This window comes from Zea mays, chromosome 3 (genome assembly GCF_902167145.1).
Source record: "Zea mays cultivar B73 chromosome 3, Zm-B73-REFERENCE-NAM-5.0, whole genome shotgun sequence".
Classification (NCBI taxonomy): Eukaryota; Viridiplantae; Streptophyta; class Magnoliopsida; order Poales; family Poaceae; genus Zea; species Zea mays.
The window spans coordinates 223,708,866-223,732,804 of NC_050098.1; the positions used below are offsets into that span (position 1 = coordinate 223,708,866).

A 23,939-nucleotide genomic window follows, 5' to 3' on the forward strand; every position below is an offset into this window, starting at 1 on the left:
GTGTTTAGTTGCTTCTTCTACTTTGTTCTAATTGATGAATAAAAAATGAATGAGTCTTTCTTCCTTTTCCTCCTGCCAGGAGAGCACATCTCATGAAATGATCCAAAAATAATTACTATTAATGCTTTTATCAGCGGTGTTCGTGTACCGCCGTAAGGCACGGACAACTAACTAGTTATATATTAAGAAGAAGACCGTCCATGTTCATGACCGAAATAAGGCCTTAGACTTCTGTTTCAGCGTGGAACAAATAAGATAATTTAAAAAAACAGTCTAAAAATCACTCTCGCGAGGAGTCAAAGAACCTAAGATCTGAGTATAATCAAATCAATTTGAGTAGAGCCGTAGAGGTCATTTCGCTAAGCGCGCAACCCCGCGGATCACTTGCAGTGAAGCCTACCCACGGTCCCATGGATCACTTGGCAGTGAAACCTACCGAGTACCGACGGATCTCCCCCAGTTTATTTATCCCATCCTTCCTGGTGTGTGGTGTCTACCTTCTCTCCGCGCTTAGAATCGGGTTTCTTGCTTGAGCCGGAGTACCTGTGCTTTGCTGTAGCTGAGAGCCTGAGACTGAGAGGACAGTACCAGCTCCTCGCCGTCTCGCCGACCGCCGACCCAGACATCAGCTCCAGCACCGACCAGGCCAGTCAGGTCGTCATCGCATTCGAGAGACGTCCGTCCCCATCATCACCCCTCCCGCTACCAACGGTCCCGATCCCGAGTGACTCCTAACGATCGCGAGCGCCGCCGCGTCGTCGCCCCGCTACGGCTTCCAGCGTGCGCGTTCGCGCTCGCGGAGTCGCGGTCTCGCTTCGCGATAAGGCTACTCCTCGTGTCCACTAAAACTAGGGGAGACCCACCTCCAGCGTAGAAAGGGAAAAAAAAAAGGGGAAGCCTCTTCTCTCCAAGTCACGCCCCTCCCACCTCGCCGGCGCGCCCGCCTCAGCCGCCATGAGCGCGCTCCAGGCCTCCCTCCTCCTCCGCCCGCTCCCCTCGCCACTGCCCCCGCGCCGCCGGCAGCCGCTCCCCTCTGCCTTCGCCTCTTTGCCCCGCGGTGCCAACGCGCCCCGCCGTGCCCCGCTCCGCCTCCGCGCATTGGACCCCATCGCGCCGCAGCCCGACGCCTCCGAGCCGCCCGCGGCTGCATCCTCGTCCGCGGCGGAGGCGGAGGAGTCGGAGAGCACGACGATGACGGAGTCGACGGCACAGCCCGCCACGATGAGCGGGAAGGAGGAGCTGGAGGACCTGGTGGGCAAGGCTAGGGCCTGGGCCGTGGCGGTCGCGGCCGCGGTGGTGGCCGCGGTCAGGAGGTTCGTCGACTGGGTGCTGTCGAGGAACTGGATGAGCTGGTGGCCCTTCTGGAGATCCGACCACCGACTGCAGGGGCTGATCGAAGAGGCGGACGCCAACCCCAACGACGCTGCCAAGCAGAGCGCGCTCCTCCACGAGCTCAACAAGTTCAGGTCTGTTGTTTTACTTCGACAATTGGGCGAATGTGGTTCTGGCTGAGTGGATTGCGTGCTGATTTATACTATTTGGATAGTTTGACTTACCTAAGGATCAATTGTAGCAAGGTTCTTGAGAAATTTGTAGAGTACCGTGGGACGGAGCCGCTCCGCTCCCAATTTATTGTTGTTTGGATTGATTCCATATAGGACAGAATGGCTCTAAAAAAGAAAAAAAAATATGTTCAAATGTTGAACCATTTAGCTCCCCAAAATCTCTCGGACGGAGCCGCTCCATCCTAAATGGCTCAGGAACCAAACATTATCATATAGTTGGAGTCCTAGTACTGCATAATCGTTAGTAGTGGTTGTATTGCTGGTTTTGTTGTTTGTACTTTGTATTGACCATTGCATCAAATCTTCGCATTAGAAACTAAAGATTGGTATGTTCACCTATCTGAATTTCCTGTTTTGGTGTGCACTGAAAATAATGGCAGCCCTGAAGAGGTTATTAAAAGGTTTGAGCAGCGAAGCCATGCTGTGGATAGCAAGGGGGCTGCAGAGTACCTGCGGGCACTTATTCTCACTAACACTATAGCAGATTACCTTCCAGATGAACAATCTGGGAGATCTGCAAGTCTGCCAGCCCTGGTAAGATCATTTCACAACTCTTTAATAATATATATTACTCCCTTGGTCCCAAAATATAATTCGTTTTAGGTTAACCACATATTCATGAAGTAACATATGAACGTAGTTACCATGTATGACTATATTCATTATCATTTGAATGAATGTAGACGAAAAAAAAGTGGGCTAAAAAGAATTATATTTTGGGACAGAGGAAGTATATGATATGATGAAGTTTTGTGCACTATCTTATTCTGTCAACATAGCTTCAGGAAAAGACCTGTAACACGTTTGGTAACTTAACTGACATTCAATTATCCAAATCCATCTACCATGCCACACAATGCCATAAGATCCATGCCCTAGTACTGTATTCTTCAATCCATGTTTTTAGTGATGCTCAAGCAATTATGCCATTTGTTGAAGCACTTTTTTTCAGGTAAAACCTGTTAGGCTCTTCATATAGATAATATTGATGTGATGCTGCAAAAGCTTAAAGCTTATAACTTCCTACTACACCCATTTCCTTCCACAATGCTTTCTGTCATTCTGTGTTGACTTATACTCCATATTAGTCACCATGTTGGCAACTTGGCATGTTGTAACCACTTCACTCTCTGTAATATGCATTTATGTCAGTAGTTGCAAGAGTTGAAACAACGTGTATCTGGGAATGAGGATAAACCTTTCATGAACCCTGGGATATCAGAAAAGCAACCTTTACATGTTGTAATGGTAAGTCGACCAGATCTGAGGAATGCTATTAATTTATTATTCATGACCGTGTTGATAGGACAGGGGCCAAATTTTTCCCTGTGATCTTGATTCTTAAATTATGTTTTGATAGATTTTGTTGCATCATTAGGTTGACCCCAAATCTACAGGTAGATCTACACGCTTTGCTCAAGAAATTGTCTCGACGATGTTGTTTACAATTGCTGTCGGCGTAATGTGGTATGCTAAACCTTTCATCATGTTCCTGCTATCTTATGATTTAGATTAGGCACACAATTGTTCCTGCTGTACCCAGATTTCTAGTGTTCATAGGTGCTTCCTACAGAATGTGATGCATAAAGAAAAGAACTTTGTCTATTTGCTTTGAAGAATTGATAAACATTTTTTATTTCTTATGGGCAGCCCGGTGCATGTGCTCCAGCTTGCGTGGGTCCGGGGAAGGGTTGGACCCATTTGGGTCTATAGTACGCAGCCTTCCCTGCATTTGCAAGAGACTGTTTCCACAAAATGAATAATTGTATGAATCTGTTAATTGCTTGGGCCCAACTTTTTTTCCCTTGAACGCGCAGGAGAGCTGCACATCTTTATATATTAGAGAGGAAAGAAGGGATAACCTGCTACACAGGAAACCCCGAGATTACACACACACTTAGAGCTTATTATATACTGCTTACATAATTCGACCCTGCCATAATAAGGGCTTCAGCTAAATTTGAACTTCCAAGATGTTTGGCTCCAGCTAGCACCCCTCATGCCAACTCATCCAAGAAAAATATCTGCACCTTGCTGATGGAAGGAGAACCACTATCAAAGACTACCTGGTTTCGTTGCAACCATAAACACCATTTACCCAAAATGTTTTTTCGATGCTCACTGCATAATATTTTGTTCCAGGGTGATGGGTGCTGCTGCACTTCAAAAGTATATTGGGAGCTTAGGTGGAATTGGGGCATCTGGTGTTGGTTCTAGCTCATCATATTCTCCAAAAGAGATGAATAAGGATATCATGCCAGAGAAGGTATCTGATTACGCTTCATAAAATACTTGATACAAGAGTATCTTGGTCCACTTTGGGTTACTACAAAAACATTATTAGTGTTTTTCTTTCGCACAATACTGTCTTCTGGTTGTCTGTTAGTAATGTGATTTCTCGGTACAGAAAACAAATACATATTCAAATGATAATTCTATGGTTTTACAGAATGTCAAGACATTTAAAGATGTCAAAGGTTGTGATGATGCAAAAAAGGAACTTGAGGAGGTAGTTGAGTATCTCAAGAACCCTTCAAAGTTCACTCGCCTTGGTGGAAAGCTACCTAAGGTAATCACTCTATGCCATCTCGCGAGTAACATTTATCGTCACCTTGCTCCATGAGTTCCTCTATATATCTGTCGCTTTTATTGGATGATTGAACTGTTATGAATCTTGCTCTGTAATGAATTCCTCCTGTCCTTTGCAGGGCATACTTTTGACTGGTGCTCCAGGAACTGGGAAGACACTACTAGCAAAGGTGAACTTGTTTGGGGAGCTCACTGCTTAGCTATTTAACTTGTACATAGCCCGCTATAGCTTATTCACGGCTGTACTGCTACGAAATTGCTAATTGTTCTGCTATTGCTGCTAATGACGCTTTAGCTCCGCTAAACACCACTATTTGGCTTAACTGCAAAATGGTTTAGCACCTCTAATTGTGACCAAGGAAAAAATGTTCATTCCTTAGTCCTTACTCTAGAGGAGTATAATCTATGTCTATCCATCACGTTCTTTACTTTAAACCATTAAATAATTGTTAGATGTTGAATATTGAGTGTTGAATGAATATGAATGTTGATTGTAGCTTTGAGGGTGGTTTAGTTTTTTTTTTCTCTGTTTTAGTTGGGGTGTTTGTCAGCTGACAAACGCTCTGTCCCTGCCCCTGCTCCAGTTGTTCTTTCTGGCTAGGTGGGTTCGGTGTGTGTGTGTGTGTTTGTGTGTGTATGTGTGTTTTGGGTGTTGTTCTGTCTGTTTCGGGGTATTTTTCCCCTTTTCTTCTTAATATATTGATGCGCAGCTCTCCTGCGTGTTCGAGAAAAAAAAGTATGTTGACTGATTTAGTGAACGTTAAGTAATTGATGTGGTGACATGTTCTCCTAGAGCATGTACATGTATTTGGGTATTTGTGTTCATGAAATTTCCCATAGTTAAATGTTTCCGTACATAATTAGTTAAGAATGTTCATATTTTCTATAAAAACGCTAAATCAGATAGCTGCTAGAGTCCACTATAGAATTTAGAGGATGACGCTACATTTCATAGCGCGCTATTTACAACATAGTTTCTTGCGCATTGCACTAATCTTTTTGTTTATACATATACCAATGGACGCCATTGTGCCATCTCCAGCTGTTATCCTATAGTTTTTGTGCTATTGCTGTTGTCTTGACCAAACATACCTTACTGGAGCTGTCTTTTTGCCCCAGGCCATTGCTGGAGAAGCTGGTGTACCATTCTTTTACCGAGCAGGCTCTGAATTTGAGGAAATGTAAGATCTCTTGTAAGGTGCTATCTGGCATTACAATTTTTTTGTGTTTATTGGAAGTTATTTGGAACCTTACTCTACCAAATTGCAATTGTCTTTACTGGGTCAGAAAATAATCGATCGTAGATGTGTGCAATCTGAATTTATTCTATTCTGTAACACAATTGAAAAGTTAATAGAATGGTAATGTCTTAGCATTCATGACAAACTTAAGTCCAGCTGGCATTTAATATCCCGCTATTAACATTTATTGTACCCTGCTATCAAAATTTTCTAATTTAACATTTTTAACTATGACTTCATCTCTTCTCAGGTTTGTTGGTGTTGGTGCTCGGAGAGTGAGGTCATTGTTTCAAGCTGCAAAGAAGAAGGTATGCCATTCTGCTGTCAACCTGTATTTTTGTAACCGTAGCTCCTTCAAACTTTTCTCTGTGTCTATGGTTTGTGGATCAGAGATAGTTACTTTGCCGAGCTTTCAGATACTCTTTCTTTGACTACTCTATATATTTGGAATAGAGGTTATACGATTTAGATTAAGTCGATGAGTAAATTGGTTTCTTTCCATAAGGGTAAATGTTGATCTTTTTTTATTTGCTGCCATTGCAAAAGTAATAGTTCCATCCAGAAAAAATATCTTATTTAGGATGTTACTGGTCATATTTTCTACTTTGACCATGAATATGTACAAAAACTGTTAACCCATTTTGTTTTGCAAGGAAACAAAAATAGTTGATTTGGTAACATGAATAATTGTATTTGTATCAGTATATATGTTATGATAAGTTATTCTGAAATGCAATATTTTATGTTTTACTGACTTAATACCATGAAAACTAAAGGTCAAAGTAATATATTTTAACAATCTTTCTCTTTACAGGCGCCATGCATTGTCTTCATTGATGAAATAGATGCTGTGGGTTCAACTAGAAAACAGTGGGAAGGGCACACAAAGAAGACGTTGCATCAACTTCTTGTTGAGATGGACGGGTTTGAACAAAATGAGGTATGCTAGTCTATCACATTATCAAATAGAGCAATATATTCAGAACTTTACCTGACTCTTGCTTCCAATTGATCTTTTATCTTACAGGGAATAATTGTGATGGCTGCAACAAACTTGGCAGACATTCTTGATCCTGCACTCACAAGACCTGGTAGATTTGATAGGCATGTAAGTCACCTGAGCATATACGGTTTCCTGATCTTGATGAAGTGTATCACCTATCAAGTGCAGTGCAAATTTTTTTTGATTAATTCCGTTGAGCTTTCTTCACTAGATTGTCGTCCCAAGTCCAGATGTGCGGGGTCGCCAAGAGATTCTGGAGCTCTATTTGCAAGATAAGCCAGTGGCAAATGATGTAGATATCAATGCAATTGCCCGTAGTACACCTGGCTTTAATGGGGCTGGTATGCACATTTTCTTTTGTTCCATTACTGAGAAGTAGCATATCACATTTCATTTTGTAAGTGTCATGAGGGATTTGAAAGGATTGTGTAATTCTCTTCATTAGCAGCTATATCTTCCTGTTTTTCTTTTGTCATTTATGAGTGGTATTTTGAATATGGATAAAATATTACACTTTTTTAAGAATAAGATGTTAAACATGCCTTGTGTATAATGTTTTAGATTTTACACTGATATTTGTATTCTGACATCTCTTTGTTTCTTTCTGTTAGACCTAGCCAACCTTGTAAACATTGCAGCGATAAAGGCTGCAGTTGAAGGTGCGGACAAGTTGAATGCTGTTCAGTTGGAGTTTGCCAAAGATCGTATTATCATGGGAACTGAGAGGAGATCAATGTTCATATCAGATGAATCGAGAAAGGCATGTTTGTTTTTGTTAACTTTCCTTTTTCGCAACTAAAAAGAACAATTAGTCCTAACATAAGGTTTCCATAAATTCTAGATTGGAGCAACTGCGAAATCGTATATTAATTAACTTCATTTCCTTGTGCTCATTAGCTTACTGCGTACCATGAAAGTGGACATGCTATTGTTGCGCTCAACACCCAGGGTGCTCACCCCATACACAAAGCAACTATCCTTCCTCGTGGGTCTGCCCTTGGAATGGTCACACAACTCCCCTCACAGGATGAGACTTCTATTAGCAAGAAACAACTCCTTGCACGTCTTGATGTTTGCATGGGTGGGAGGGTTGCTGAAGAGCTGATATTTGGGGAAGACAATGTTACAACTGGGGCGAGAAATGACCTTCACACTGCAACAGAGCTTGCCCAGTACATGGTAATTACTTCGTCTGTTGGGAAATATTTTGTATTAGACGTGTTAAATGGTCATCTAACTATGACTCTACAGGTATCAAACTGTGGGATGAGTGATGCTATCGGTCCTGTGCATGTGAAAGAGCGACCAAGTGTAGAGATGCAATCAAGGATAGATGCTGAGGTACTTCTCCATAGACCACTCAAATATACTGATAACATTTTGGCTGTACTATTTCATTTTTGCTATACATTTAGTGAGCAAATAGTAGCTCATTGTTGTATGCTCCTTCCGTTCTCAAATGTCTGCGTTAACTAGCCTCTTGATCAATCCCAAGAGGTTGGTTGTATTGATGACCTTAAATGTAGTAGTTAGGGTCTCCTGTTGCATTTTCTGATTTGATGGTCTTGCAGGTGGTGAAGCTCCTAAGAGAAGCTTATGGGCGGGTCAAACGATTGCTTAAAAAGGTTTGTCTCACAACCATGATGGGTTCTGCCCTAGAAGATCAGTTTCACATAACACCAGATTCTTTTAGTGTACTTAAGCGAAAGGGCCTCTAGCTGAGTTGGTTAGGTGGTCTGAGTAGCACTCCTCAGGTCCTGGGTTCGACTCTCCGTGGGAGCGAATTTCAGGCTGTGGTTAAAAAAATCCCCTCGTCTGTCCCACGCCAAAGCACAGGTCTAAGGCTCAGCCCCGGTCGTGGTCGTTCTCACATGGGCTTCGATGCCGCTGTGTATGGGTGGGGCAGGGGTTCGGGGGTTTTCTTGACCTGTGTGAGAAGGTCTTCTTCTTAATACAATGCCCGGGGGCTGTCTTACCCCCGCAGGTCAAGTTTTTTTTTTAGTGTACTTAATGCCGATACATTTTCCAAACTTTGTTTTCAGCATGAGAAGCAATTACATGCTTTGGCAAATGCGCTGCTGGAGCGTGAAACACTTACTGCAGATGAGATCAACAAAGTAGTTCACCCTTACCAAGAAGAACCCCAGTTTTCCTTCCAAGACGAGGAGTTTGCCCTCACTTAAAAGATTCCTTTGTTGCATCCAGATTTTACCTACTGTGAATTGTAAATCCGTGTACAGTAAGTGGCATCTAGATGAGCCATCGAAGTTTGTTCACATGCCCCCTTCTGCAAAATAGGGCGCAACACACCTTCGGTACATTTTTCACCTTGGCACCATTTCCATTTGAGGAGCAGCCAGTAAATCAGAAAATGAGAAGATTGGTGTTGGAAAAGCCGATGCCTGCTTATTGATAATTCTTGGGATGGAAGACCGCCATGGTGGCCGGCAAGGCTCTGGGTTGCAAAACCCTCCATACTTTTGGTTTTAGCTAGGATAGATATAGGTGCAACATTGCATGCTCTGAATGCTAGGTTTCTGGCTAGGGTAACATGTTTACCATGTTCTTTTTACTTCTTTATTACATTTGCTGTAAGGAAATCGTACATATGGCGGTAGTTTTTTTTTCAAACAAGCACTGTTTGTTTTTTGTCAAACAATATACGTTCAATGTATTTGTATTGCTAACATGCACTTGATGCCTTGGTCATGTCTGTGTTTTGTTTGAGACTTTGGGCCTTGTTTATGAGAACTGATGCACTCAAAACTGCGGCGTGGCGGGTGGCGCTCTGGTTGGTGAAAAAGGAATTAAATGTCACTTGCTCAAAGTTCATGGAATTTTAAGGCGTCATTGAAACAAGTTTACATGTTGAACTCGTGAGCTCCTTCGCATAAAACCCAAGACAAAGCTCATTGTCTTATTAAGCAGCCGCGGATCTTTGCTGGCCACCAGGACACCAAACCAGACACGCTCCTATGCTATGCATGATTACAATTTTTACACGAACCTAAACGCCAAAAGAACAAGTTGTGCATTTTTATGTACCTCGTGCGGAACCAGAATCAAAGAATGTACACTGCTCAAGCGAGCACACCAAAGGAACGAAGCGTACAAATTCTATGCCTCGGACACCAGCTCCTTTTTGCTGACGGCCAACGGTGCGGGGATGACGGTGCTGGCGATCCCCGGCCACCAATACTGCTGCAGCCGCTCGACGCCGGGCAGCTGCCACACGACCTCCGGTTGCTTCCGGCGCCGCGGCGGCGCCCTGGCCAGCGCGCTGAGCGCCCTGAAGTAGTTGCTGGACTCGTGGTCCCGGAGTATGGCGCCCCCCGCGCCGTAGGCAGACAGGTCGCTCAGTGTCTCGAGCGGGTGCGGCGAGTTGAGGAACGCGCGCAGCGCGCTGGCCACCAGAGCCCTCGGCGGGCGCTCCGCGCCGCCACGGAGGCCGGCGTCGTCCGAGTCGAGCCGGAACAGCGCCGCGCCCTCGGGGAGAAACGGGTGCCGCGGCGACACGCTGCTGTCGGGCTGCAGGATGTACGTGGAGCCCATGGGCGTGTACAGCGCCTTGTGCGTGTTGAGGCACGGGTGGGTGCGGAGCACGCCGTTGAGGCGCTTGAGCAGCGCGATGGCGTGGCCCGGGTAGCGGCACGAGAAGGCCCTGGGCACGATGTCGCGGTGCATGGCCACGGACCGGACGTGCGCCTCGCCGACGCCCAGGGCCTCCAGGACGCGGTTCCCGCCGCAGAACACGGACGGCGCCCCGAACGTGACCACCGGGTGCAGCGCGTCGGGCGTCACCACGCCGCGCGCCAGCAGCATGAGGCTGACCAGCACCGCGAGGCTGCCGCCGAGCGAGTGGCCCGTGAGCCGCAGCCGCGGCGGCGCGCGCCCCGCGTGCGCCCGCAGGTGCGCCTCGATCTCCGGCATGACCTGCTCGTAGATGCCCTTGGCCGCCTCGTAGATGCCCCGGTGCACCAGCACGCCGGTGCCCTCGAACTCGGTGGGCTCGAACAGGAGGTTGGCCTGCCACGACGCCAGCGAGTCGGAGCCCTGGATGACGAGGCACCGCGTCCGCGCGTCCGCCTCGTCGCACACGAACCACTCGCACGGCGACGACAGCGGCGACCGCAGGTCGCGGGCCGCCTCCTGCCGCGCCTCGTCCTCGGCGGCCACCACCGCCGTCACCGTCGACGCGGCCATGTACGCGGCCACGCCCGAGTTGTACAGCCTGCCCTGACCCGCTGCCTGCTGCTGCTGCCGCGTCGGCGCGCCGAACGAGAGCAGGCCGCGCGCGCGCGCGTGGACGTAGGACGCGGCCGACGCCGCCACCTCGTAGGCCAGGTGCGACGACCGGATGGGCCGGCGCGGCTGTGGGCCGGAAGCCACCTCGTACGCCGGCGCGGTGCGCGGCCGCGTGGAGTCCGCGTCCAGCTTGGCGCTTATGATGCCGGCCTCCGCCTTCTTCTCCAGAGACGACGTCACGAACCGCAACCCGTAGTGCCTCTTCAGCTCCTCGACCTGAAACCAAACCAACGGGCACTCTTCAGAGATCAAATGCTCCTGGTACTTCGCATTTCATATCTGTCACGTATTACTACTGATCGGCTGCATTCACGATCTACTAAAAGTCTAAAACTAACAGGTTTTCCATCGAAAAATATCAGGAGTCAAGTAGCATGGTGCCATCACATCACGACGTTGTTTTTCAATAATGAATATAGACAATAATTTCGCCGCGATTTGCAGCTATATGGAACTTTCCAGCCAACTACCTGGAGGAAACAGCAGAAAACTACGTGCAGATTTCCTCCATAATAATTCTAGAAAACTACGCATCGATTCTTGAATACTAATGGTCACAACTCACGAGGACTAATAGGAAGCAATAGGCGCACACGTTGTTCTTGGTGGGGCTCGCCAGGGTGTACCTAATACTAATACATGTGTGCGCCAGGACAGATCGTTTCGACTTTCGAGCTAGCATGCTGCGAGGCGAATTAAAGCCAAGGTCCTACCTAAATGTGTCGCCGCGAAATTCTTTATTCGAGTGATCGAGTCAGGACAGATCGTTTCGAGCTAGCCCCACTAAATTCTTCCAAAAAAAAATCAAAAAAGGAAAATAAACAACAAGTGGCAGTGGGACCGCATTCACCTTCGGCCTCTGACGTACTGCAGAGAGCAGTTGGGCCACTGCACGTGGGCCCTGTCACACGCGGGGCCCACGCGTCAGTGGCTCCTCCCCACGTCAGAGGATCTCGTTCCCCTTCAGGACAGGCTAGGCCAGGCAGCGACGGCGTCCAGATCAGACGAGCCCCGAGCTAGGCGGCCATGGTTTATCATTGTGAATTTGTGATGCTATGCTATAGGTGTGTGTGGTCGCGCAAATGGCTCACCTTGATCTCGGGGATGACGTAGGCCATGTTACAGAGGAAGGCCAGCTGCGCGAACAGCCGCGCCTCTCCGAGCGGGGCCCGCGCCAGCAGCTTGGCGAAGGAGTCGCGGTCCCACCTGGCGTCCTCCTCCTCGCCGTCGTCCTCGTAGCTGACGCCGCACCCGCCGTCGTGGTGGTGGTCAGCGTCGAGGCGGTAGAGGTCCTCGTCGTCGTCGTCGTCGTCGTGGTCGAGGACGTCGCGCCAGGTCGGGTCGTGGAAGCGGGAGCGGACCTCCAGGAGGCGGTCGAGCCAGTGCGCCTCGGGCCTCCTGGCGGGCGGCATTTCCGGGCAGGGCTCCGGCGGGTCGGCGTCGTCGGCGACGGTGAGGAGGCGGGAGCCGTCGCCGCCGCCGTCGGGCAGCGGCGGCGGGCGCAGCGGCGCGGCGCCGAACTGGAACGGGAAGACGCCGATGGAGCGGCTGGTGGTGAGCGCGGCGCCCGCCGCGCCCCCGCGGCGGGGGCAGCGGAGGTGCGGCTCGGAGCGCGAGCGCCGGATGCCGGCGTGCATGGTCGCCGGCTCCCTCCTGGCCCCGCGGCGCCGCCCCGACGCCGCCGCCGCCGCGGCGCCCGCGGCAGCGACGGTAGCCACCATGTCCGCGTTGTGATCTTGGAGGCAGAGAAGAGAGGCGCGCGAGGAGAGAGGGGAGTTTAATTCGGCAGATGGCCCTCTGTCCTCCGCGCGGTGGAGATGTTGGGCGTTGGTGGTTAGCTTCTTGGTGGTGACCAGACCAGACCAGACCAGCAACAGAGACGGGCGGGTTTGGTTGGTCAGCCCGTGCGGTGTTGCAGGGCACGGCGCAATTCTGCAGCAAATGGCTATGCGGGCTTTAAAAAGCGCACGGTTTGGGAAGGGCAGCCCGGAGGTGGAAACCGAGGGTGGTGACGGGGCAAGAAGCCGGAGACGCCACGACAGCGTGAGGACCGGTGAAGACGTGAACAAATAGGCCAATGGATTTCGACACTTGTTCAGCCGCAGCAGCAGGCTATTTGAGACCAGATCGGAGGGGTATTTCCGGGAATACTGAACACTGGCATGGCACCTTACGCGAGCAGTAAAAAGTATACAGCGCTGCCTGCTGCTGCTGCACCTGCATGCGGGGGCGGGTCGAGGGTGGGCGGCGGAGACGGGAGGGAAAAAAGAATAAAAAATGGCAGCAGGTTCGTCCGGCATCGGTGTCTCCGCCGCCCGCAGGAGACGAAAAGAAAGAGGGGCGGAAGCAGCATGAGTGTCTTGCTTGGACGGAGTGAGCACTCTACGTCCCTTAGGAGGAGGCTAGGAGTATTATGGCTGTAAAAATAAATAAATAAATCGCTGGTAGTTACTCCAAACGCCCGTTCTTCTGTGTCTGTTACCACTACCGAACTTCCAGCTCGACCGACCTGTTCCATTTTCTTTCGCTCGGACAAAGACAAAGGCAAAGACCTTCAGCCGCATGCAATGCAACGCAGGAGCCTGACCTACCGAGCTTGCCCTCGCCGCAGCTTGTGCTTGTCTGAGACATTCTGATGAGACCGAGGGGCGAGGGCGAGGACAGGATACACGAAGCGGGTATCGGAGACGCCGTCCCTTGCGTGGACGCCAACGATGCGGAAACCTTGTTGCAGCCAAGTAAAAAAAAAAAAAACAAGCATTGCGACAGCGACCGATTCATCAACGACGACGGGTTATATATAGTTTTCTTCTTCTTCTTCTTCTTTTTCCCCCTTTTTATTAGCAAGAGGATGGAGTCGAGACCGGCCATTGGAGCGTCTCTCTAAAGATTAGCATTACGCAGTGCAAGGTTTGATCGACGAGTACATTGGAGCGAACTACTGCTATTGTTGTGTCTATATAGATCTCGCTGGTGATGGCGAGGAGAGCGATCTTGTGTGTGTGTGTGTGTGCAGAGTGCAGACGACGCCAGAGCCACAGCAGGTGTGGTAAGGTAGTAGAATGAAATGGATTGAATGGCGATATGAATGCTCATCAGTCATCATAAGGCTGGCACACCGAGTACCACCACGATCTGACGATGGACGGCGCGGTGTGTGTGCGCATGAGAACAGTTGCCACTCACATCACATGCTCATCACTCTGGTGTGTAGACGTGTACTCCTGCCAGCGGGCAGCGCTCTCTGCATCTGCACGCATTCACTCTCGATCGCTGCTCCGCGCTACGTACGTACGCAGGTACGCTGCCTGGCCTGGCTGCCTCTCCCTCCCTCGCTCCCTCCCGTCGGCACCACGGGGGCGGTGGCACATGTGCGACTGCATGCCTCGCACGGTGGCGGTCTGGCGGACGCTGGGGAGTCGAGACTCGAGAGTGCAGCCACACCGCAGGCAAGCATGGGTTGCCCTGTCCTCGCGTGGCTGCGGCGCCGCTCTGCGTGCCGCCACGTGCCAAGTGCTTGCCCTACGGTCAGCTCCTGCGCTGTGTATCAAGTTTTTTTTTTTTTTGAGTCTCGTCGACATGGTGTTGAGTTGCAGAATCTCTTATCAGTTAGTCGCATTTTACTGGTCCTTTATTGAAGTCCGCAGTCACAAAAAAAAAACTGAGCTGTTAAGCTTCCGTACCCTTCCTTGGATGGAATGGATGGTTGATTAGTGGTCAGATCCTGGCAACACAGCATTTGAGTCCGTCCGAGCCCGCACAAACAGGCCAGCAGCACACAAATATCGTGACACGGTTGACCATGACGCGCCCACCCCCACGACATACGCATGGCCCGTCGAGCTAGGGCCTCAGGCCTCTCACCAAGATTGACCAGGCGCGCGCACGCCTGGCAGAGTGGCAGTAACCTGCGTGCGTCTACCAATCCTTCCTAACATCTCACCAGTCCATCCTTTTCCTAACACTTTTTCACCCGTCACGGACCAGGCCATGAATTTCTCGATCGATTCTAGCGGATACTTCCTCTACAAAAGAGTCCTTTTCAGCTCACTTGTTCAAGCTAGAGACGAACAAGTGCCTTGGAACAGTCGTCGGCTCTTCCCCGACGATGATGACAAGCTGCTTTTGGTCTAAAAAGTGATTGCCAAACTGAGACAACAACAACAAAAAAACGACTTCAAGAGGCTGCTGCTTTGTAGTACCGGCTACGGACAGGGAAAAGGCTGCCCACTGCAGTGACGAAGAAAACGAGACGGGACTGAGTACAAAAAGGCAAGCCCGAGGACACAATTCCTGGGTCTGGGAGGGTCCAATAAAGTCAGTTCAATGAAGCTGGTATCGAGGAGACGCGCGCCAGCCGCCAGCTCCTCTAAAATGCAACGTCACTGCAGCGCCAACCCGGAAGAGTCAAAATTTACAGATTCGCTCGTTCATAATGGACGGTTCTCATGAACAGTGTAGCTACAGAAACCGACGCCAGAACGGTTGCCTACAGCTTGCCATGGATATGGATGAATGATGCACGCATGCGAGAATTGCAATGCCAATAACTTCGGAAATAAATGTAGCAGGACAAGTCTACTATCACAATGAATATATCAACTGGCATGTCTCACATGTGGTGCTGCCAGTGCCAGCAAATACATACATTTTCTTTTCCTCCCCGGAACTGATTGATACGAGCCCGTGCCCTTTTGAATGAAAACATGACATAGTTGAATACTAATCGTAGGGCCTGTTTGAACCTGTCCGTTGTGGACACTGAACAGGTCAAGATACGGTCTCAGATAAAATGCGGCCGTCATGCTTGAAGACATGACTACAGAATCTGGTTCTTCGTAAGAAACTACTTACGTGCAGCGATGGTGGTGGAAGAGCCAGCGTTTAGCAAGCTGGTACAAGCACTGGTCAAGTTCTGCTGGATCTGGATCACCACGGTTAGTTACGAAGACCGGAGCCCAGGAACGTTGCTGAGGCCCATCTTCCGTAGAATTTGTTTGGGAATGGCTGGCGGGACTGCGAGCCCAATGCTCTGACTGAACTCTTCAGCCAGCATCACGAGTCTGGCCTTGTCACGGTTGGTAGCCTTGTGCGAGTTGTAGTACCCCAGCCATGCCTGGTAGGCTGATTCCTTGCTCTTCATCTCCACTCTTCTGACTGCGTCTTTGACCTATAAAGTCAAGAAGGAATATTAAAACATAAAGGCACCAGGTTTGTTAATCTTTGGTAGCCAAGATAAGACCTTCTTTTAACAAAATTTGCTCTGGGATTGACCAAGCTAAGCTAAATGGGAAGATAGGACACAAGCACTAATTCTATACAACTTACTGCTGCCTGAATGCTTGAATCAACCGAAGGTGTTGCAGCCTCTGATATTGACAAATCGTTAACTGTACTAAGAAAATGCATTTCCCAGGGAGCCAGTAGTAAGATGCCTTGCCCTTCCTTGCCTTTCCGTCCAGTCCTTCCGAGTCTATGTATATACTGTTCTCTATCAGCTGGCAGACCAACCTACATGTGCAAATAAATTTCTTGATGAATCCACACATTTTTCTTTTATTTTCCTTTCTTTTGGCAAGGTACACAATTATATGACTCACTTGCATGACAAGGGTGACATCAGGATAATCTACACCACGGGCAGATACGTCGGAGCTGACTAATATGAGACCCTTTGACTTCCTGAATTCATCTGAGACCTTAGTTCTTGCAGATTGTGTCTTTCTGGAATGAATCTCTCTTATATTCAGTTTTAGCTGGGAGAGTACCTCAGCAACAAGTCTTGTAACCATTGCAGTAGTACAGAATACTATAACCTGCAAAATAGTATTGTCAATGACACACTGCTGCAGCCAGAGCCACAAAGAACGTGGTAAGTAGTGGGGTTGCACGTTCCGGGATCAACCGTTCTGGACCGTGGATCGGGAACGTTGCGGTACGCAAGCTGGGTCAGTGGTTAGGAGGCGTTCTGATGGCTGTGGGTCATATATAGAAGAATTAAAAGGAACAGTCGCAGACCCAGATTATGGTTCTGTCCATTCACCATTACTCCATTAGCACATCTCAAAATCAAATAGGCTTGGAGACCAGATGCTAGAGCCTAGATGGCTATTCCTCAAGATTCAGGCCTATGGTCGAGGCCCAGTCTTTGTGCAGCCCATCATCTTTTCATGTATTTAGGTATTCTCGTTTTGATAATGAACAGTATGTAGAACATACCGATTGCATTCAAAAAATTTTATACTAAGTTATTAAGTAAAAAAAGTAGATTGGAGCAACATTTAAGCCACAATTAAGGGCCTGTTTGGTTTGAGGGACTAAAGATTAGTCCCTCCATTTTAGTCTCATTTAGTCCCTAAATTGCCAAACGGTGGGATTAAAACAGGGACTAAACTGTTTTAGTCTTTAGTCCCTTAAGGGGTGACTAAAAGGGACTAAATTATATAAATTCCACTTTTTACCCCTCCTTTATTTTAGTTGCACTAATGGTATGAGAATGACAAGGGGTATTTAGGTCCTCTTATGATTAATTTAATATGTTTTGAATACTTTTAGTCCCTAGAACCAAACAAGGTAGGGACTAAACTTTAGTCTTCTAACTAAACTTTAGTCCATGGACTAAAGGAACCAAACATAACCTAATACTTGTTCCTTAGCTACGTTCCACATACAGTGATACCAATATTTTACGATCACGATCCCCTCCTCGTACCAATCGTCACGAGGAGGTATACCGCCGTACAAACCGGGAACTTAAAATTGATGATCCACGTCCCAAGGACCCCGTTCCTCATATCCTACGGTACCAGGAACTTTGTGGCTATGTGCCGCACCAGATTGCTCGAGGCATAATCATGCAATTACATGGTAAGGTAACGTACTTTGTATTCTGCATCTTCTGCAACATGCTTCTTCAACACATCATACAATATGGGGAGGTGCAGACCTAGAGGTGCAACCATGTACGTTTGGTTTACCTGATGCATCAGCATTAATTAATGTAACATTACATTGCAGGACACTCAAAATCTATGAAATTTTACCAACATAGCTCATGAAAATGCATCCTCGAACCTGGGCATGTGTCTCCTCATCACCCTCTTGAACAGCGTTAATGAAATCATAATCCTTTCTCATTGCGAGGTGAGAAATTTGGTGGATCTAACAGTAATGGTTCCCTTTTAGAATGGTCTGATCATATAAGGTAAAAAAAGGGACTAGTGAATTAATGACAGGAGATACCTCTTCTGAAACAGTAGCAGAAAACAGCAGTGTTTGCCTATCTTTAGGGATGAAAGTAATTATTTTCTCAATGTCTCTTCTAAATCCCATATCCAACAGGCGGTCAGCCTCATCTAGAACAAGAACCTTGACACCTCTAATTCGGGTGGAGAATCCAGGCGTGTTCTCAAGATGATCCTTTAGCCTTCCAGGAGTAGCAACAAGAATCTAATTTAAAAGAACCAGAGTATTAATGCATGTGTTGCACCTAGATATGTATGCACTGTATTACTGTGAATCTGTGATTCATGCATACAACCTGACATGGGTTAGCTTGCATGCTCCGTTGCTCTTGAGGTAACCGTGTGCCACCTATTACAACCTGCACACCCAGTGAGCGATGATACTTGAGAAGCTTCCTGGCCTCAGCAGCCAATTGGTTTGCAAGCTCCCTGGTAGGGCACATCACCAGCAAATTTATAGAAGTTGAACGAGGTAATGCAGAGAGAACTTCGATGGCTGGAAGCTAAAAGAAATTAGAACTCAGTCACATGGGTTAATCCAGTAGTTATATCGCTGAGAAAACTGCTACGACAGTCAAATTGATCAGTTGGGCTTTAGGCAAGGAGTACCAAAAAGGCAACTGTTTTCCCTGTTCCTGTCTTCGCTTTTGCAAGAACATCCTTTCCTGCAGAAAAAAAAACTCAAATGTTAGTTTAAAGGTCCCAAGATATTGATATCAGGGATTTAGCTGTAGTGTTTAGGCATGTATCCTGAGTTCCTGACCTTGAAGAATTATTGGCAGAGTAGCCTCCTGCACCCGAGTCATCCTCTCATATCCAGCATCTTTGATGGCTTTCAGTGACAGTGGAGAAATGGCACATTGATCAAACCTGTGACATGCATAACAGCTGACTATTAAAGCTACAGGATGATGGGTCCTAACTCCTAATAGTTAAAATGCACACTTGCACAGTAACAATGCAGCCAGTAATGTGATAAATTGCAAATCAAATCCAAAATAAACTCCCAGTTCCACATTATACTGAATTACAAATAACTCTTAAAGCTGAAGAAGTTACTAAAAATGTGATGTTGAACTAGACATCTTACAAACAATACAGTTTATTGCAACACAGTGAAAATTCTCAATTCTGGAACAAAGGAATAGACAATTAGGGAAAAATAACAACAACAACAACAACAACTTTTAGTCCTAAGCAAGTTGGGGTAAGCAGTAGGCTTGAGTTGAAACCCAACAGAAGCCACGAGTCAAGGTTCAAACGTGGATTGCAGTTTTTCATACACTCATGTTTAAGATTAAACCTTTGAATATGTCTCATCCTTTCAAGTCTCCTTTTGCTGCCTCTTTTATATCAACTTCGACCTTCTCCTACCTTTCTTCCCATTACTATCGTGCCTAAGAATCCCACTACGCACCGGTGAGATCTCCGTAGCATATGTCAAACCATCTCAACGGTGTGCTTTTCTTCAATTGGTGCTATTCCTACCGGTGAGATCTCCGTAGCACATGTCAAATCATCTCAACGGTGTGCTTTTCTTCAATTGGTGCTACTCCTACCCTATCACGTATATCATCATTTCAGACTTGATCCCTTATTATATGGTCAATCCAACACAAGATACACATTTCTGCAATACTCATGTAGTCATGTGCTGAATATGTCATCTTTTTTAGAAACGTTCTGCACCAAAGCACATAGGTATAAAACTTTTATTTTAGCAAAGCAGGTCTAATCGCCGTCATACAAGGCCTTTTAGGTACCCGAAATAAGATCTTACTAACCTATGTTTTAGCGATAACCATGGAATCACAGCAACACTAATCCTCTGTTGCAAGTTCCAGCAATCACGTTGGTATTTCAGTGTATATCCCCTAACCTAATTCCGTAATTCGTGACGCAAGTAAGCAAGACATTACCGTGTCTCGGTGAGGTACGTGCCATCGACGCCAACTGCCTCGTGAACGCTCCTATCAGTTTTCGACGCCGAACCTTCCATTCCGTCAGCGCCCTGCTCAATGGCACCTCCTCCCCTGGTCGAGGTGGCAACCACCCTAGGCAACGCGGGTCCTTGCCTCGTGTCCCTCCGTGGCCCTTCGGCGCCCACCTCATGGGCAAACATTGCCCCCGTGGTGGCCACCGTGGGGTACCCAGGACCCTGCTTCCGCAAGCCCCCCCGCCGCCGCTTCAGTTTCGGGTTGGCGCTGGTCGACATGATCCGGCTGGCGAAGTCGGCGATACTTTGACCTAGGGTCAGGGGACAAGTGCGGCGGCGGAAGGAGAAATGGAGAATAGGGGTATTCACAGTGTTTTATTTTTGGGTTTTTTACAAGCGCACCCTGAGTCTGGTCACTTTGCTCCGCTGCCCAAATTGATTGCTCAGTTTCCTCCTACATCCACTTCAACTCAGAATTGGCATCACGGTAACTTTCCGTCCGTCGTACATGTGGACCTCAAGCTATTACATGTGGGACCTGTGTTCTCTTTCTCCTTCCCTTCTCCACCCAAATTGAATCAGCTAAGCTCGACATCAGCATTGTGACATCCGACGGCTGTACGCCTGTACCTCTGCCCGACGCAACTGTACGCGCGTCGGCTGGTGGAGTGGTGGTTCTCCATTGTAAATCTTCGGCGTTCATCGCCTTTGCCGAGCTCGTCGTTCCCCAGCTAGAGCGTGCCCCGCCGCCTGCACAGCTCTCACCCCCCCCCCCCCCCCCCCCCCCCGGTGTCTGGTGGTTCTCCGACGCTACGGCGCACATGGCCATCACCGAGCTCGCTCTCTTCCAGCCAGCACGCTCCCTGCCACCTGCCCCCACTCCCACCCCCATCGTAGCTCGCCATCCCTCAGCGCCCTTCATCCACCAGCAGCGTAGCCGTCGCATCAACTGTCTACTGTCCATGCCATTGCTGTGACTCCGCATCAGGGAACGGGAAGATGCAGGATGTGAATGTGCTTGCTGAATACTTGTGCATTTGCTGACGAATACTTGTTTTCGCAATTGTATCTGCATAGCTGCTTGAATGTGCTTGCTGCAATTGTATCCATAGAAGCTGAATACTTGTCTGCGAATCGGGAAGGTGCAGAGTGTGATCCATTTCTACAAAAGCCTACTGTTGGCAAATAAAACTCGCTTCATCGCCATAGTGTTGTGCTTCTCCTACCGCAGTGAGAAATTTGCCATTATGAAAGTCCACCGGTGCCGGCTTCGACGAATTAGAGACTTAGGTGAGGGTTTCTTCATTATAAAAAAACTGAGCATAACTAACGCTCTAAAATGAACATGACGACTCCATTAAACGGTTCGAACCACGATTACTGTCGTTGAAGTTCTCCATCGCCATCGAGTTTTCCCTTCCCTCCTCGCAGATATCTCCCTTCTCTCTCGCTCTCTCGCACCAGAGCCGCACCCTCGCACCAGAGAGCAGGTAGACCATGTCCTTGTACTTCCCCGTCGCATGACGTGGTCATCGAGCAGCGACGCGGCGGAGGCGGAGGGCGGGAGGAGAAATTTGCCATTACGCATGGCGCCGTCGTTGTAGGTGCGGAGCAGCCCCGACAGGGAGGAGAAATTTGCCATTACGGCGTGGGCGGACTCGCCCAACCACGGCATCGCCTTCGACTCCTCCTGGGGGCTCCTCGACGACCTGGAGATACTCGTCAAGCGCCTCCGCTCAAAGCAGGTGCGGAAGGGCTCCATCGACGGGAGCGGCGGCGCCGGCAACAGCAACTTCGACTCCTTCTCCGAGGCCGGGTGGTCCAGGGAGATCTCCGGCGCGGCGGATTCGGCATCCACCAGCGCCCTGTGGGACGAGACGAGCCGCGACTACCTCACCTTCGTCAAGGAGTACCGAGAAGCCGCCATATTGTGCCCATCTCATGCCAGGGCACTCAAGCTCCTGGGGAGCGCTCTCTTTGGCGTTGGGGAGTACCGAGCTGCTGAGAAGGCACTGGAGTAGGCCATCTTCCTGAAGGAAGACTATGCTGATGCGCACTGTGACCTTGGGTCGGCCCTGCATGCAGTAGGGGAGGATGACCGTGCTATCCAGGAGTTTCAGACAGCAATTGATCTCAAACCTGGCCATGTTGATGCCTTGTATAATCTTGGTGGATTGAACATGGATGTTGGCCGCTTCGTACGGGCTGCAGAGATGTATACTCGTGTGCTGAGCATCCAACCAAACCATTGGCGTGCACAGCTAAACAAGGCGGTGGCTTTGCTTGGGCAGGGTGAATCTGAGGAGGCTAAGAAGGCACTCAAGGAGGCGTTTAAGATGACACAGAGGGTGAAAGTGTATGATGCTATCTCACATTTGAAGACATTGCAAAAGAAAAAGCCAAAGCCTTCCAAAGGAAAAAATGATGGTCAAGGGGAGCAGACTTATGTTATTGTGGAGGCATCCAAGTTCAAGAGGGTTGGCAGGAAGACTACCTTGCGGCAGGATTTGGCCAATGCTCTAGATATAAGGGCCTTCGAGAGGATGACGAAGCTAGGCCACTGCGATGTGGAGCTTCTTAGAAAAGAGATGAATGAGACTGATGTCCCCGTATCTTACTCAGGCACTGGCATCCCTGAGAAGTCAATACGCAAAGCAGCTCTTGAGGTTATTCTCCGCAGGCTCCTCTCTTTTCTCAAGCCAGACACCTTTCAGGGTGCCATCAAGGCAATCAACGAAAGAATTCTCTCTGTCCTTATGCTCCTGGTTCTGGTCGTGTTGATCTGGGTATGTTCTTCGCCATCATTGCTCCAATCTGTTCAGGCCCTGTGGATAGGCGCAAGCGTATCGTCTTTGATGCACTTCTTTGGCGTCATACACGGAATTCTTACAGTGCGTTTGGATGTTGGAATTTAGACTCGGAATTCAGAATTGGAATTGACAAACCCGAATTCTGGTGTTTGGATGGTCACAGTATTTGGAATTGGAAATCCACCAAATTCCAGCCGGTATTCAACTCTACACACGCCTCCACTCTCCAATTCCGACCCTCCACCCTCTGATTTGCTCGGAATTGAACTGGATTTGGTATTGGATCCGATTTCCAAAGCCAGGCTGATTTGGTATTGGATCCAATTCAATTCCACCATCTCCAATTCCAACATCCAAACGGAGCATTAGAGATGTTCAATGACCCGGATTGGGGATTTGGGATCCTGAGCACTCTGGTGAAGCTCGAAGAGAGTGACCACATACGCCATGGTAGCCACACATCCCAGTCCCCCGAGCTCGTAGTAGTCGCCGCCACCGTGACGGGCTCCGCTGCGGGCGCCGAGGACGCATGGCGATGACGGTCGTCCTTGGCAGACGCGGAAGCGGAAGTCACGGAGGAAGAGGAGTCCCAGTCGCCGTCGCCGCTGCCGCGGTCGAGGAGACCACAGAGGATGGCGAAGAGCACGAGGCAGAGGAGACCACAACGAAAATATGACGGCGTGAGTTTGAGATCGTCGTTACTTGTTAATAGAGTTGTCATGTTTATTTTAGAGTGTTGGTTATGCCCAGCTTTTCTATAATGGAGAAACCCTCGACTGAGCCTCTATTTCGTCGAAACCGCATCCGTCGTGTTTCATAATGTCAAATCTCTCTACTGCAGTGGTGCGTACCCGTCTGGGATTCCATGAGGGAGGTGTGTCAGGTTCAAATCTTGTCACCGTATCTTTGACACCTTTTTCAGTTTTTTATGAGTTACAACGTGTAAAAAAGCAGATTTTTTGCATTATACTTTTGTATAACCATTTGCTTTTTATTTCACCCAACTAGGACCAAATTATGACTCTGTGTCAAGTTCTACTGTTTTTACCACATTTTCTATTTTTCTATTTTTTTGGTTTGAAAAGGCATTTGGACCATAGAAATTAGTAAATAATCCAAAAAACGACATTTTTTACAAGAAGTTTGTAATAGTTAGATGGACACTTGGTACACATTCGAGGAAAAAATAAACAAAAGTTATAAATATAGCTTAAACTGTGAAGTTTTAGTTGAATGCTACGAAACG

General features: G+C 48.3%; 3 protein-coding genes and 1 pseudogene across 5 annotated transcripts; 2 read left to right on the forward strand and 2 right to left on the reverse strand.

The window, feature by feature from the left end:
• Window positions 1-1,053: 1,053 nt before the first annotated feature.
• LOC100502173 (ATP-dependent zinc metalloprotease FTSH 11 chloroplastic/mitochondrial) lies at window positions 1,054-9,106 on the forward strand. Its single transcript, NM_001351793.1, has 17 exons — window positions 1,054-1,466; window positions 1,946-2,099; window positions 2,721-2,813; window positions 2,944-3,032; window positions 3,708-3,831; window positions 4,015-4,134; window positions 4,274-4,324; window positions 5,274-5,335; window positions 5,646-5,703; window positions 6,210-6,335; window positions 6,423-6,503; window positions 6,610-6,739; window positions 7,010-7,158; window positions 7,296-7,577; window positions 7,650-7,739; window positions 7,970-8,023; window positions 8,441-9,106. The coding sequence occupies exons 1-17, from the start codon at window positions 1,192-1,194 to the stop codon at window positions 8,579-8,581; spliced, it is 2,079 nt and encodes a 692-aa protein (NP_001338722.1). The 5' UTR covers window positions 1,054-1,191; the 3' UTR covers window positions 8,582-9,106.
• A 311-nt stretch (window positions 9,107-9,417) lies between these two features.
• LOC100502484 (alpha/beta-Hydrolases superfamily protein) lies at window positions 9,418-12,777 on the reverse strand. The gene is made up of 2 exons (NM_001196962.2): window positions 11,795-12,777; window positions 9,418-10,919 (listed from the first exon to the last, which is right to left on the reverse strand). The coding sequence occupies exons 1-2, from the start codon at window positions 12,422-12,424 to the stop codon at window positions 9,516-9,518; spliced, it is 2,034 nt and encodes a 677-aa protein (NP_001183891.2). The 5' UTR covers window positions 12,425-12,777; the 3' UTR covers window positions 9,418-9,515.
• Window positions 12,778-15,230: 2,453 nt separating this feature from the next.
• LOC100279341 (uncharacterized) lies at window positions 15,231-21,494 on the reverse strand. Of its 2 annotated transcripts, XR_563468.4 has the most exons (11): window positions 19,867-21,494; window positions 18,711-18,817; window positions 18,557-18,612; window positions 18,244-18,450; window positions 17,946-18,152; window positions 17,778-17,864; window positions 17,585-17,680; window positions 16,304-16,519; window positions 16,032-16,214; window positions 15,558-15,873; window positions 15,231-15,448 (listed from the first exon to the last, which is right to left on the reverse strand). XR_563468.4 is itself a non-coding variant. In NM_001152362.2 (10 exons), exons 1-10 carry the CDS (start codon window positions 20,160-20,162, stop codon window positions 15,646-15,648), a joined length of 1,683 nt encoding a protein of 560 aa, NP_001145834.1. In that variant the 5' UTR covers window positions 20,163-20,274; the 3' UTR covers window positions 15,270-15,645. The 2 variants fall into 2 exon arrangements, 1 of the variants encoding a protein (NP_001145834.1); NM_001152362.2 differs by having other exon boundaries at window positions 15,270-15,873; window positions 19,867-20,274.
• Window positions 20,864-23,530, forward strand: LOC100279377 (calcium ion binding protein pseudogene; annotated as a pseudogene). The gene has a single exon (NR_148874.1). The product of NR_148874.1 is annotated as a calcium ion binding protein pseudogene (transcript).
• Window positions 23,531-23,939: the final 409 nt, after the last annotated feature.